At 42.0% G+C, this 14,668-nt stretch overlaps 1 protein-coding gene across 1 annotated transcript in view; it reads left to right on the forward strand.

The window, feature by feature from the left end:
- ITPR2 (inositol 1,4,5-trisphosphate receptor type 2) overlaps positions 1 to 14,668 on the forward strand; it is a 283,088-nt gene that overhangs the window by 249,562 nt on the left and 18,858 nt on the right. Inside the window, exons 53-56 of the mRNA XM_026864631.1 lie at positions 398 to 490; positions 7,117 to 7,241; positions 9,059 to 9,224; positions 10,506 to 10,666. Coding sequence (XP_026720432.1) covers positions 398 to 490; positions 7,117 to 7,241; positions 9,059 to 9,224; positions 10,506 to 10,666 — 545 coding nt within the window. The remainder of the gene's footprint in view (positions 1 to 397; positions 491 to 7,116; positions 7,242 to 9,058; positions 9,225 to 10,505; positions 10,667 to 14,668) is intronic.

Genomic DNA, 14,668 nt, shown 5'->3' on the forward strand with positions numbered 1-14,668 from the left:
AACATCATCTTGGTGTCCTTCTTGTCAGCTTTTGTGAATAATTTATCTAATGTTTTAAAACTGACATTATTTTCTTATCTGACAGTTGTTTCTTTCTTTGAATATATTTTATTCTAAACAGAAGTAGCAGCATTTGTTGTAGATTCATTAATTTCAGGAGAAGAAGTGGGAATAGCTGTGATATATGTTATATATGTAAATATAACACTGGTTTTGTTCCTTGTGATTGCTTTGAGCTCTTGAGACAGACTGTTTGAGGAAGGAGGAATTTGTGGTATAATTTTTTCTGCTTTTTCTTCTCAACTTTTCAATTTAGTCATTTGCTTCTAGAAAATAATGATTTAAAACTTAGTATCAATGTAGTATCTGTTTTTTTGTCAATGTCCTGCTTTTTCAGGTATTGGTGAAGTCCCCACTACAACACTCACATCAATGATGGGAGCCTGTGCAAAAGAGAACTGTTCCACAAGCATCCCAATTACTAACCGCGGTTAGTACAAAAAAGTTCCTCCAGACTGATGATCAATTAGAACTGAGGGATTTCTGTGTTATTATTGGGGAGACCTTTGCTACTTTTAGAACTGATGATCATTGTTTTAAGTTGGAAGTGCTCATCTTCTGCAAGGCTTGGAGCTTAGCTGGCAACTTGCCTTTAATACGAGTGCTTCCCACACCTGATTTCCAATTGCACTGACATTAATTTTGTTACTTAAAGACCTGTCTGAATCATTATGCTTCAATGTACAGCTTGCTTCTTTCCAACTGGCTTTGCTGACAGAAAAAGCTTGTGGCTTATCTGCATCCTCACCTGCACGCACTGAGCCACTATTAGATCGATTTAAGGCCACATAGGTTTATTTTAATGGTATAGCATATATCAGTAAGCTTTTGTGTATACTTTTTACATGCATCTAGGCCAAGGTTGCAGTGTAGCTGGAACACCTAAGAGCCCAGATCCAGGATCAAGACACTGTACACTCTTAACAAGTTACTGTGGTTCAGATAAACAGAGTCAGCAGTCCATCTGTGCATTCTTAGCTTGTGGCAAATGGAAGGAAATAAGCAGACTGTTGCAAACCTTTCTCAAAATAGTTGTCTTGCTTCATGCTTGTGGCAAGTGAAGAGCTTAATCGCTCTGGTTCAGCAGATCAGTCCATGTGGTTTTACTTTGATACCTGCATTATGAATCTGATCTGTATGTCAGAAGGACTCTGTCAACTTTAAATATGCTCATTTAAAATAAAAGGTCTGACCAGTTGTCATGATTTGAGCGCAGAAGGCAACTGAGCACCACACAGCCACTCCTCACTCCTTACCCCTCAGAACTTGGAGGGACAAAATACAGCAAAAGGCCTGAGATAAGCACAGAGAGGGATGAGTCACCCATTATAGTCTCCATTGTAGAAGAAAAAGAACATTAATTTAATTCAAACACTAACAACAACAACACTAAACAGACAGATTACGACAGTGAGAAGCATTACCACATCTTAAAAACACCTCTCCTTCTTCCTGGGCTCAGCTTGGCTCCCAATTTCTCCACCTCCTCCCACCCAACAGCATGGGGGGAAGGGGATGGGGGTTGTGGTCAGTCCTGCCATTCCTTTCTCCTCATGCTCTTCCCCTGCTCCAGCATGGAGTCCCTCTCACAGCACACAGTCCTCTATGAACTTTCTCCAATGTGAGTCTTTCCCATGGCCCATAGCTCTTCCTCAACTGCTCTGGTGTGGGTCCCACATGTTGCAGTCCTCCCAGTGCCGAATTGCAACAGCAAGGGCTTCTTCCCACAGAGTCCCAGCCTTCTTTGGGCACAGCCCCCTGCTCCAGCATGGGGTCCTCCATGGGCTGCAGGTCGGCATTTGCTCCACCAGTGACCTCCACGGGTAGCAGTGGGGCCGGCCCTGCCCTTAGGGGTTGTGGTGGGGGGGTCTCTGCTCCGGCACACCTCCCCCCTTCTCTTTCTCCTTTCTTACACTGACACTCATGTTTGCATTAGTGTCCTACTTGCAACTCCTCACAACTCCCACTCCTCCTCTCAGTTCCCCTTCTTAAATACATTATCACAGAGGTGCAGCCACCATCGCTTAATTGGCTTGGCATTGGCCAGAGGCAGGTCCAACCTGGAGCCAGGGGAGCTTCAAGAAGCTTCTCACAGGGGCTACCACTGTAGCTCACCCCCACCACACCCCACCCCTCGCCCTCACTGCCAAAAACCCCGCCATACACACAAACCCCTCACACCAGTGTGTCCTGTTGGGGCAGTTACCAGATATTGGGACAGGAAAGAATTTTTCCTAGATTGATCTGGCACAGTGCTTGCTATATTCTGTAGTTTGAGACTACAGGGTCACTCAAGAGTTTTGTTGACCAAATGCACTGCTAAGACAGGGACATTTGATGGTGGTGCTACTCTATCTCTCCTACACTCTTCCTGTGGTACAGTCTAGTTGTGGTGTTTGGTCTTTCACTGCAAATGTTAAGTTTATTTTAGTGTGTTGTGGCCTTTGCAGTGTGACTGTTTGCACAGTGGATGGTCTACAGGCTTAAAATATTTATTGCAACAGTTGCCTGTGTTTGCTGGGAGCCGAAACTGAGGACATAAGTGAACCCATCCTATCCTGTGTGCCAGTATAATGCTGTTTCATAAGCTTTATTCTTCCACCACTAATTTTTGAGTTTTTAGGATCAAGGGCTTTGGGGAGAGGGCTATAAAAGCATGTTTTTTCTTCCCATCTGGTGTGTAAATAGGCCTCATAAACAACATGGGAATCTGTCTGACTAGATAGAGAAAACAGTCAAAGAGCTGTTGGCAAAGCTGCTGCATTCAAAGAGCAATCAATCACTCAAAAGAGATGTAGTGTGCTTTTGCCAAGCTCTTTAAATTACAGAAATCTCACATTTCTTATTGTCTGGATACTGTTTCTTTAAAATTCAACAATAATGAAAGGGGGCTATACAAGACATCTAAGTGCACTGTCACTTAATCGTAGAGAAGTTTTATGTATCCAGTAACATTAAAAAAAACAACATTGAGCAAGAACAGTTTTGCTCATCTTAGCCGGTGAATCACCTGTCAAGAAGTAGTGCTCTGCCTTCTGTCTTTTCCTGGGACAGATCTCCCTTCTGGCAAAAACGTGATCAAAACATCAGCAAAGGCCTGAGATTTGGTGAGTTTTATGTTGTAGCAGCATTAAGAAGTCCACAGCTGTCTGCAGGAAACAAAATGTTCTCAGTGGCATCTTCAGTCCAGAGTGGAGACATAAATACATTGCTGTTCAGGTTAGTTAACTGCTCATCAGTTTGTTCTGATGAGACTCTGCTTCTTTCTTGAGTTTTACTGGTTGAGCATACGCTCAGTCATTGCTCATGCTGGTGAGGGAGTTAACTGGGAGCCAGTCTGCTCTGCTCAGAAAGACTCCCCTGTCTATAGCTTGCTTCCTTACTGCTGCACTCAGCCGTCAGCATAAAAATACTTTGTCTGATCTCCCTTGGAGTCTCCCACTCTTCACACCAAAGACATATCCATATCACTTAAGTGTTTGCCTGGGAAAGTGCTTAATCACTTCAAGGAATCTCACATCTTACAGTACATGGCTCTTTGTGCTCTGTAGCCCATAAAGACCTGTGCTAGAAAGGTGTACATATATCTGTAAAAAGAGACATTTTCAAAGACTCAATCCACCCCAGGTACTGCTCTGTGCAAGTTCAGCTAGATCCACTTGTGTGTCTCCACTGCCTGTGCTTATGGTGGACATCAGGCCCAGAAGCCAGGTAGCTGTGGGACATCAGATGAGGATTTCTGAAGTGAATCTTCCTGTTGTCCTACTTACTGCCTTCTGATTAACATTGTGAGGTGGTCTTAGTGCTAATCTGCATTACCTTTGTATTAAACAGAAGGCAGCCTACCTAATGCTGTCTAGCCGCTAAGAGGCCACTCACCACACAGAAGCTGGTTGCAAGTTAAACCTCCTGAACCTGTTAGTGTCGATATTAGGTCCTTAGCAACAATTTGCTCTACAGATCCACTCCTTGTGGTAGTATGTGCATAGTCTGTGTCAACAGGGTTATGAGCACTGCTGAGCATCAGAGCAAACCAGCTGAGGCAGAACATGTGCCCATATGGTTACCTGGCTCCCAGATGGAGGGTAGCCCTTGTTATTCCACATCTGGGAGTGGAAGTAGAGTAGACATGTGGATGTCTGTATGGTCCCCACAGCCTACATTACTGCACTTTGGGCTGTCTGCTGTCTGTCAAAGATCTTGCAATCTGAACTTGCTCTTCTGGGTGCAACATGGGATGCTGATTTTCTGTGTTGCAAGATGTGCCGGTCAGCTGATGAGTGGTATCTTGCATCTCTCTGAAGCATGGGCTTGCTCCAAATTTGCATCTCAGTGGACATGAAGCATTGTGAGTTAGGGTTTCTAGTAGGTAATTCTCTCTTGTGTTGCAGCTTCCAGTTCTCAGCCCTGGTTTATCCTCACCATTCACCAAAATTCTGACCTTCTGTTTTCAGCACCTGACACTGATCTTGTTGTAATGGTTTAAGCCCGGAGGGCAACTAAGCACCATGAAGCCACTTGCTCACTCTTTCTCCCTAAGGAATGGGGAGGAGAAAATAAAACAAAAGGCTCAGGGATAGAGACAAGGACAGGTAGGGATGAGTTACCCATTATGGTCACAGGCAAAAGACAGACTTGATTGGGGAAGAAAAAGAACATCAATTTAATTTGAACACCGCCACTGTTGATTTTCCAGTCAAACAGAGTAGGACAGTGAGAAATACAACCACATCTTAAAAACATCTTCTTCCCAGGCTTAGCTTTGCTCCTGATTTTACTACCTCTTCCCCTGCAGCAGCACAGGGGGCAGGGGATGGGGTTGCAGTCAGTCCATCACCCATTGTTTCTGCTGCTCCTCCTCAGGGGGACAACTCCTCTCACTCTTCCCCTGCTCCAGCATGGGGTCCCTCTCATGGGAGACAGTCCTCCATGAACGTCCTCTGACATGAGTCCTTCCCACTTGCTGCAGCTCTTCATGAACAATCCCAGCATGGGTCCCTCCCACACACTGCAATGCTCCCAGTGAATTGCCCCAGCGTGGGCTTCCCTTAAGAGTCCCAGCCTTGTTCAGGCACAGGCTCCTGCTCCAGCATAGGGTCCTCCACGGGCTGCAGGGGCAGAGCCTGCCCTCTCACCATGGGATACAGGGAAGGTCTCTGCTCTGGCACGCCTCCCCTCCACACTCCTTTCTTCCACTGATCTTGGAGTTTGCAGAGGTGCTTGCCTCGCAACTCCTTCTCCTCCCAGATTCCCCTTCTTAAATATGTTATCACAGAGGCATGGCCACCATCACTAATTGGTCTCTGGCCTTGGCCAGAGGCGGGTCTGTCTTGGAGCCTGGAGAGCTTCAAGAATCTTCTCACAGGGGCCACCTCTGTAGCCCCCTCCCCCATTACCAACCCCACCACACCACACACACAAACCCAGCACACTCGTGAACAGTAAAAATCTTTTTCTGTAATTACCTAAATGAAATAGAAGCTGTGGATTTTTTAAGAGCTTTTAATTTATCTTGTGGCTGGTCATCTTCTCAAGCACAGATATTAGCTCCAGAAAAAATGACAGAGTAATGTTTGGAAGGAGGAAATAAAGTCAGGATACAAAAGCAAAGGAGATTCGTTGGTATGACTAAAACCACCATATAAAAAATTTCCAGATGTGACAGAAAAAAAAAAAGGTTTATTGTTTCAATCATTTCAGTTTCAATATTAAAATAGTCATTTTTTAAATCTGGAGTTATTCGTGGTATGTCTGTAATGAGCATATAGTTTAACAGGGAAGTCTATCCTGATGTATGGTTTTGCTTTTCTTTTTGCTCAAAGTTCCCTAAATCAGGAGTTCTTTCTAATTTAATTTACTTGTGTAGCAAAAGCAGTGATGGCAAAAGCAGCAGATACCAGCTCTGTTCTGCAAATATCAGTCATGATGCATACACCACAATATGGGAACCCATGTTTAAAATCCAAATTGCTTGTCTGTAATGTGAGTGCCTTCAGTCAAATCAGTTTATCAAAGTCTATCTTAGTACCCCAGTGTGGTGTTTCGGGACTGTTAAATATGCTGGTTTAGTTAACTATTGCAGCAGGATGTTGTTATTTATTAAACTATGTTACAATAAGTGTATTAGGCACTCCAAGTGAGAATCACTGCCTTCGCTGCTTAAGCAAACGTATCCCTAAAGAGAAAGGAAGGTAAGAGGAACATCAGTCACAGTCCTGACCCCTTCAGTGCAGGCCAGCAGAACACAGGGAACAACTCAAGCAGGGCTCTTCAAAAGGAGGCTGTTGATGCAGCCACAGCATGGGGATGAGTGCATGGTGGGAGAAATTCTTCCTGAGGACTGGTGTTCCAGCCCAGCTCCTCTGCACATTCAAATATTTCCTGCACAATAGTACCCTCTGTGGCTTGGCCAAAACCATGCAGCAGCTCTGCAGCAGAGATAATAATAGAATCCAAGTTTTCAAGATGAGGTCAGGGAGAGTCTTTCATTTAATGTATATCAGACCTGCTCTTGGGCATGTGTGCTAGTGGAAAGATCATGGACAGATTTACTCACATAAAAGACAGCCCCTCCTTAATGATTTGAAATGCTAACATGACTTGGCTTATACATGAGTAGGTAGAGGAATGATTTCACAGGAAGACAATTCTTTTACAAATATGCTTCTAATTCTGTGTTTATATTGCTTCTCCTCTATTTGTCAGATGTGCACTTAGGAGGCCCACTGACAAAGCAGTCATACTGAAACCAGTGGGAGTACTTGAGGAAAAGGGGTACTCCTGTGAATAGAGATGGCAGCTCTGGGCCATTAACAGAGTTACTGATGAGAGAACTGCTTGGGATTTTCTTTGTCTCTCTTCGGGCTAAGTATGCCTGATGTGCCTAAGTATGTCCAGTAGCGATGTGCAAATGGATAGGGATGATCAGTGAAATTCTAGCTGAAGAATATGAAAGGCAGATGTGTATTGCAGTTGCTTTCTCTAATACAGAATTGTGGCTTTGATGAGTGATCTTTGATGCTTTTGTTCCTAAAACTGCTGCTCTCCTGTTTGCAGGTGAAGAGGAAGATGGAATAGAAAGAACCTGTGACACCCTGCTCATGTGCATTGTGACCGTATTAAACCAAGGCCTGCGAAATGGTGGTGGTGTGGGAGATGTGCTCAGAAAGCCTTCCAAGGATGTAAGTGTTTTGTCTGAGGAAATGCATTACTCCCTGTGCATCTCATGAATGCCAAAGTCAATTTTTAGAGGTTATAGATGGTTATTTGTATCTAGTCTGCTCTAATGTCACACAGTTGTTTTATCCATGTAATTTTTACATCCCAGATGGAATTTTTAATGGCAAGAGGTATTGAGCTATGTGATGATGATGCTTGAAGAAAGGAGCTCTAGGTAGTAGTTTACCTGTTCTGGAAAACTGGAGTGTATTATAACCTTCCAAGCACTGCTAAGAAGTATTGGTGGATTGGATCACTCTTCTGTTACACTAGGAATTATAAATGCAAACTTCTGAAAGGGATTGATTGATGAGTATATGGCAAGACTCTCCACTGTAGTATGTAAGATGTATTTTAGCTTAAATTCAGCATGGCATCTGCCCTAGAATAGGTCCTGTTGTTCACTTGTACTCAACTAGTATTGAAGTCAGAACAGAATTTCATATATCATGTTTTAATATTTCATATATCACTCCAGGAGTTTCCTCCAAATTTCAATTCATGTAAGGACTGCTCTTAATATTTGGGTAGTTTTATGCATTTTTATTTAAGTTTTAAAAGAACATCATAAATAAAGGCGATCTAGCAGCACTTTGCTTGGTGAGCCACACCATAACACAAGGATTAAATTCACAAGTAGGATCTCAGCTGGGCTTCCAAGAGTCCAGAGACCAATGCAGATCTGGATGGAAGAGCTTGTGCTGCTAGTAGGAATCTAGGTCCTATCTTATAGACTGAGAGATTCTACAGGAACCATAGTCCATCCCCATGAACTCTGTAAACACTTACAGACTTCAGAAATGACCCTTGCCACACAGCAGTTTTTTAACACTAACTACATTAAAGCACTTCACAAAGGGTAATACTATTATCTCAATGAATATGTGGGAAACTGAGAAAATCAGTGACTTCCAAGTCAGTATCATGGTGAAGAAAAGGACTTGGGTTTTATGTTCCTCCTCCTTACACTGGGTGTTGTCTCTTGTTTGCCATAGAACAACTTTGCTATTTTTAGAGGTGTCAATGGGAGACCAGTCCAGCCTTTGCAAGAAGGAAAGTAGCTATGATGTAAAAACAAGAGTGGGATGAAACAGGGAATATGAGCACTTCATGTGTGTGTGCATGCACATGTGTATGTATGTGTGTGTGCATGTGCATATTGTGTTCCCGGAAGACACTTGCTTGGTCCGCCTGCTCTGAGCCAGCTTACAGCCATGACACTGTATTAGCACAGTGCTAAACCCATTAACATGTCCTGCTTGGGCACAGTGTGTAGTAGCCTGGCCTTGGCATCATGCTCCCCTGGTTTCCAGTTGTTCAGTGTGAAAACTTGGCATTGGTCTGGAGTATATGACAAAGACATAACGTGAATGCACATCCCTGTATGCCACGAGGCAGTATTAAGAAGAGCTATCATTGCTTTCAGTGGGTACTAGAAACTGCATATCCCTGTTTCTGTACTGACAAGGTAATTATCTTCAATCAAGCACTACACTAATTCATCTACACTGCTTCCAGTACAAAAGCTAGTCTCTTCTTCATGCTGTGTGAAACAATGTAAAGGAAAACAGGAGTCCCAGAGCAATAAGAGTACATGAAGCCAAAGCTTCTTTGCTTAGTCATGTAGGTAGTCCCTCTCTATTTCTGTGAGTAAGGCTAGCAGAATTTGTCCTAGGAAAAGAAAGATGCATAGCTTTGCTTGAGCTAATGTGAAAATGTTGTTTAATATTTTAGAGGTGTGCTATTTTTATATCTTATTGCAACCTTATTATTGTTTCAGGAGCCCTTGTTTGCTGCACGAGTTGTTTATGATCTTCTGTTTTACTTTATTGTCATAATTATTGTTCTAAACCTAATCTTTGGAGTCATCATTGATACATTTGCTGATCTCAGGAGTGAAAAACAGAAAAAGGAGGAAATACTAAAAACAACCTGCTTCATCTGTGGTAGGTGTTACTGAGCTATTGAGACATTTGATGGGGAAAGGAGTAAAACAAACTATTCCTCAATAAATAAAGTGTCAGCCTAAGAGGTGGTTATCTTCTACAAGGAAAGTCTGAAAAATGTCAAAATTTGGTTCCAAATTTGGTTCCAATTTATTACCTCTCAGTAAGAAAAAGATTTAGTTTAGGAGTCAAAAGCTAGCTATGATAAGAAGTAACTTCACAGTCTCCACCCAGGATCTGAAGAAGAGCCGTGTCTCACACTCACATCACCACCGCTAATGGAGATGGTGCAGCTGTTGACTTTATTTCACAAAAGCATGATGCAGGTGAAAGTACAGCTTGCTATTTCACAGCACAGTGCATTCCAGAAGGGTAATAACAGCAAAATCCACCTGATTCAGAAGGTGATGTGAAAGAGGGAACAAAAGAATTAAATAAAACTCATCCCCACAAAACCCACAGATATCTCGCACTGATTTTGAGGTGCACTAACAAAGAGGGGCAGACCTTTGCTCCCCTAGGGGACTTTAGAAATACCTCCTTTTTTGTAGGCTGAGTGTTGTTTCCATGGTTGTACTGACAGGGATGAACATTGTGCAGAGCACAATGGCTTTAGTGTCTGTGGAAGGCTCCACAAGAGATCCAGGGAGGAAAGCTGTAACACAGGCAAACATTTGTGAATCCTGTCCTTCCCCATTGTGGTATTCTTCTTCAGAGATTTGACCTGTTACAGGAAAAAAGTAAAAATTTCTTGTGACTACAGCTCTGAAAAGACTGTGTGACTACAAAGCTGCACAGACTCACCTGCTCTCCTAGGTTTAAGCACACAAACAATCCCACTGCAGCTTAAGTGGGACTATTCACATGCTTGATGCTAAATGTGTGCATAAATCTTTGCAAGATCAGGACCTAGATTGCACACTGTGTGCTTACCAGTATACATTTAGAAAGAATCAGAGCCAACACTTGTAAAGCATTTTATAGACCTCAGCATAGAAGGCATTGTAAAACAGTAGCATATTTATTATATTTTTATTGATATTAAGAAAATATCACAAAAGAGAATAAACACTGTGCTGAAAGAATTCTGTCAGGAATGCCTTCTGGCCTGGTATTTCTTGCCTGGCAGTTACTGTATGTGATTATAGCTTTTAAATTAAGATCCTTCAAATGTATGATCCTTTAAATTAAGTTAGGTTCCTTTCTCTAACATATTTAACAGATTTGGGTATTTTTATGTTGAAGTTTATTTTTCTGCATTATGTTCATGTCTTTTTGCAGGTCTGGAGAGAGACAAATTTGATAACAAGACTGTTTCATTTGAGGAGCATATAAAGTCAGAACACAACATGTGGCATTATTTGTACTTCATAGTTCTTGTCAAAGTTAAAGATCCAACGGAATACACTGGCCCAGAGAGCTATGTGGCACAAATGATTGTGGTAAGTCAATTTTGGCACATGTTTTATGCAACTGAGAGATGCTCCTTGCAGCTAGAGCAGAGAATATCTCTCTCTCTGAACAACATTAGGCATCGATCTGTATTTTTAAAGATGTTTTCACATGTCAGTCTGCAACAAAGCCCATTCTTAAACATAATGAAAAATACGAAGGCACAGGTCACAGTCTCTGGTTTGGCGTTACTGCTCTCATGCTCTGTGGGTTCTGCTGCCTCATTAGCCAAACCAGGGGCAGAAGTGCATGCATCATAACATCTGCTGCTGCTCCAGCTTTGTCCAGTATCTCTGGGTTGCTGTCCAGAAAAATAACATCACCTGCTGAACAGTGAAGCACAGGGTCAGTGTTGAGGTATAGTGCTTTTCTCCTATGACTGCTCTGAACAAGCTATTGAAAAGACCAGGAAGAGCTGCTGCAGGGATTTGAAGAGCTACAGAAACTGCTTTGTGAAGCAGTGAGAGTATGACTTTGATTCAGAGAGAAAAATTTGATGACACTGGGACAGAGAGATGTTCAATTACATTTCATATCCAGCTCCTACTAAAGAGGGTTTGTTCTGGTGAGAGAGAGGGATGGATTATCAAGGCTGTCTGGCTTGGAGGCTTTATTTTTGAGAAATTCTTCCTACCTGCTGGGATATTCTGGTGCAACATTTTCTTCCCATGGACTTTCTGGCAGGTATTGCACTGGTCAGGGCCTATGGTTGCAGAGCTGAAATATGTCTGAATCCCAGAGGAGGGTGTAACTAAATGCACGTAAGGCTTTGCTGTTTTATGCATTTCTGGAGCCACATTTCTTGAGAGTATCTGCTGTGTTATCCCTCATTGGGCCTTTGATTATACATACTACCCAACCTAACTAGTGAGATGCTGGGTGCCCTTTTATACCCCGGTTTAGCCAAAGGGAAGATTCTTCTCCTTTAACTTCATCTGTCTTCAAGTCAGGCACCTGGGTTTAAATCCATCCCATCTCCCTGCCTTGTCAGTGCAGAAAGCTGAGTTATTTATCCTGCCTTAAGACAGGTGTCTAGGATAGCTGGGGTGACTCACCCTGGCATCATCTTTCTCTCTCCATTGAGAGCCTAAATGATTAGACAAGATGCCTAATTGGGAGCTGGCTAAAGTTAGAGACAGCTCCCAGCCACTGTGCAGGCTTACGCAGAGCTTACCTTGAAGAACTCACAACAGCTCATGTTTAGACAGGAGTGCATACTTGGCTGCTGTAATGAAATGGAGCTTTTATAAGTTCTGTTACCACTATATGGTAAGGTGGTGTGGCAGGTGATGGGAATTCAGTGCTCAGGCACAGAGAAACAGCCTGTGTCTATGGAAATTTTGAACTGTCAATCTCATTGCCCAGCCCAGGGCATTTATACTGTTAGGCAGTATTGGATCTTCTTTTGCAATATGATGGGCAAGACAGAAAAAACTAAGACAAATACTTGTATCTTCTGTTCCATTACAAGATATTATTCATAGTGGCAAGTTGTCCTCTTACACATGAAAATATTTTAGCTTATCTCAGAAATGCACTTTAATTCATGGAATCAATAACATCTCCAGACTCTAGGGCTTGTCTTCTTTGTCTATTCCTTCTCTATTCTTCTTCCTCTCCCTGCAATGTTTGTATGATTTTAAACTTTGCGAGTACGTACGTTAAATATTAATGTTTAATTCCAAGGGATGCATTAATATTCATAGTAAGTGTATTCATCCTGTGGCAGCAGTGGTTTGACTTTTTTTATGTAATTCACTAATGTATTTTACATTTTCATTAATGGTGGGAACTCATCTTTGAATATCTAAAATATTAACACAAAAGCACTGAAACACATGTGACCTCAAGCACTGAACTGATGTCTCAAATACCCTGTTCCTCTGTGGCAGAATGCTGGTGGTTTAAGTGGTTAGATGTAACCCAGATTTTGGGATTATTAAATCTCTGCAGAAAGGCTTGCTTTTCCCATGAGTATATAAAGTTAGTGGTTATTCTAGTTGATGGCAGAGGTACCTACGGACCTAGAAGTGTAAAGCTTATGTGGAATGGAAGCCAGAATGAAGGAGTGGGGAAAAAGAAACAAATGTCTAAACAAACTACAAGTGGCTGGTGGAATTAGTGGAATTAGTAATCGTATCTTTGTGTAGTTTAAAATCCCCAGTACAAAATCTAGGGGAGATGTGCTGCAGAAATACTAGTGCTGTGTGGCAGAAGCAATTGGAATTGCTTAAGTGAACAAAGGACTGTTTCTCTTGAAGCCAGAGAGATTGCTGTATACCACATGGTACAAGGAATATTAAGAAATTAAAGAAAATAATCTGACTGGAAGAGTGGAATATTCTGGAAGTATATTCAACTGGAAGAAGAGATTTAGAGACACAGTTTAGTTTAGGACCAAAAGAAGACTCGAAAACACTCAGGGGTGGTTTTGCCGCTGTCAGCCATATGAGCTGATGCAGTGTACGCGTTTGGTATGTTTCAAACACAGCATGATAGTAATAAAATTACATTACAAGCATGTGAGATGTACTACATTCCATGCAGAAATTAAGCCTGAGGTATGGGTCTTGTCCTGAAGGAAGAGTGATAAGCTGATTCAGACTTTGTGACGGTCTGAAAGTCAGGTGACTGTTTTTGTGATGCTGAGAGGGGTGACCAAGTTCTGGTTAGGATCTGGCACAGGAGAGGCAGATTTCAAATTGACCTTTCACACGGCAGCTGGAGCTTGCCAGTGGAACTGATTCACTGCTGAATGGGGCCCACTGGGGGTGTATGAGAATGCAATGAGTATTTATAAAAATAGGGTGGTTGGAAGAACAGGGCAGTCTTGGGACATCTTTGAAGGGGACAAGGTGGAATGAGTATTTATATTTCAGGTGATACAGAATATGGCTGAAAAAACTCCATGAATCATACTCCTGGAAAATCTTTCTTAACTCTACTAGTTTTTATTATGATTATGTATGCCTTTTATGGCTGCTTCTGTAGCTTTAATGGATCAAACCTAAATTCTGTGTTTTCACAGCCGTATTACTTAGAATTTCTACCCAAATCCAATCTTCATGGCTCAGATCCATCCTTAAATACATGTAGGTCAAAATTTTGGAGTATGCTGCAGTAACTTCTTTAATAGAAAGTAGGGTTTAGTTCCAAATATCATCTTCACCAGCCCTACAACTGCAGTTAGGAACCAATTATTACTTGTGCTGTCTTGCAAAGTATTGCAAAAAGTAACATTGGAATGGTTATCAGTACCAACTAAGCACCAGGGAAAATGTCTACAATTTATGATAGCCTCTTTTCTCTGCTTCCCAGACCCATCAGGACCCAAAAATATGACTGTCAGTCATTTATGACTCTCAGTCATTTTTTATGTACCATTTGTCCAGCAAACAGTGAAGCATCTGGTCTGAAGGCTCGCTGATATCACAACTGGGGAATACTATGGTTTTCTTGCTTTGGAATATTATTTGAAAGCCTGGGTGCCAAGAAGGGGTGGGAATTATTAATGCATCTAACTTCACTTTCCCAGTTTTCTAGTTCAAGAGGGGGAATAAAACTTGTAGGTGATGTTGTGCACACCCCTTATTCAAAGGCAATATTTTTGCACGTTTCCAAGTTAATTTGTGTTTCTGTCCCAGGGGTAGCTTGTTTCAAGGCATTCCCATTATCTTGCTTGTCTCTGGCCTCCAAAGACCTTGGGACAGAAGACTTCTTTTGCTTTCTTCCACTGAACTGTGGCCATCAGCTGCAAACTCTTAACATTTCCTGTGATTTTGATTTTTCCCAGCAGCTCTGTATTTGCTTCAGTGCTTAGCATACTGCTCTGAGCAGTGACAGAAGTAATCAGTAGCTATCCAGCTTTCATAAAACAAAGTAGCATTTCTTCTTTTCTTTTTTTTTTTTTTAGAAAAAAGCATCAAGCATAAAATGTATTATAAAACAACACACAGTTTATACATCTCTAGCTTTTCAGACAGTTACTTTAT

The sequence above is a fragment of the Athene cunicularia genome (genome assembly GCF_003259725.1).
Source record: "Athene cunicularia isolate RWA chromosome 1 unlocalized genomic scaffold, athCun1 chr1_part2, whole genome shotgun sequence".
NCBI classification, from domain to species: Eukaryota; Metazoa; Chordata; class Aves; order Strigiformes; family Strigidae; genus Athene; species Athene cunicularia.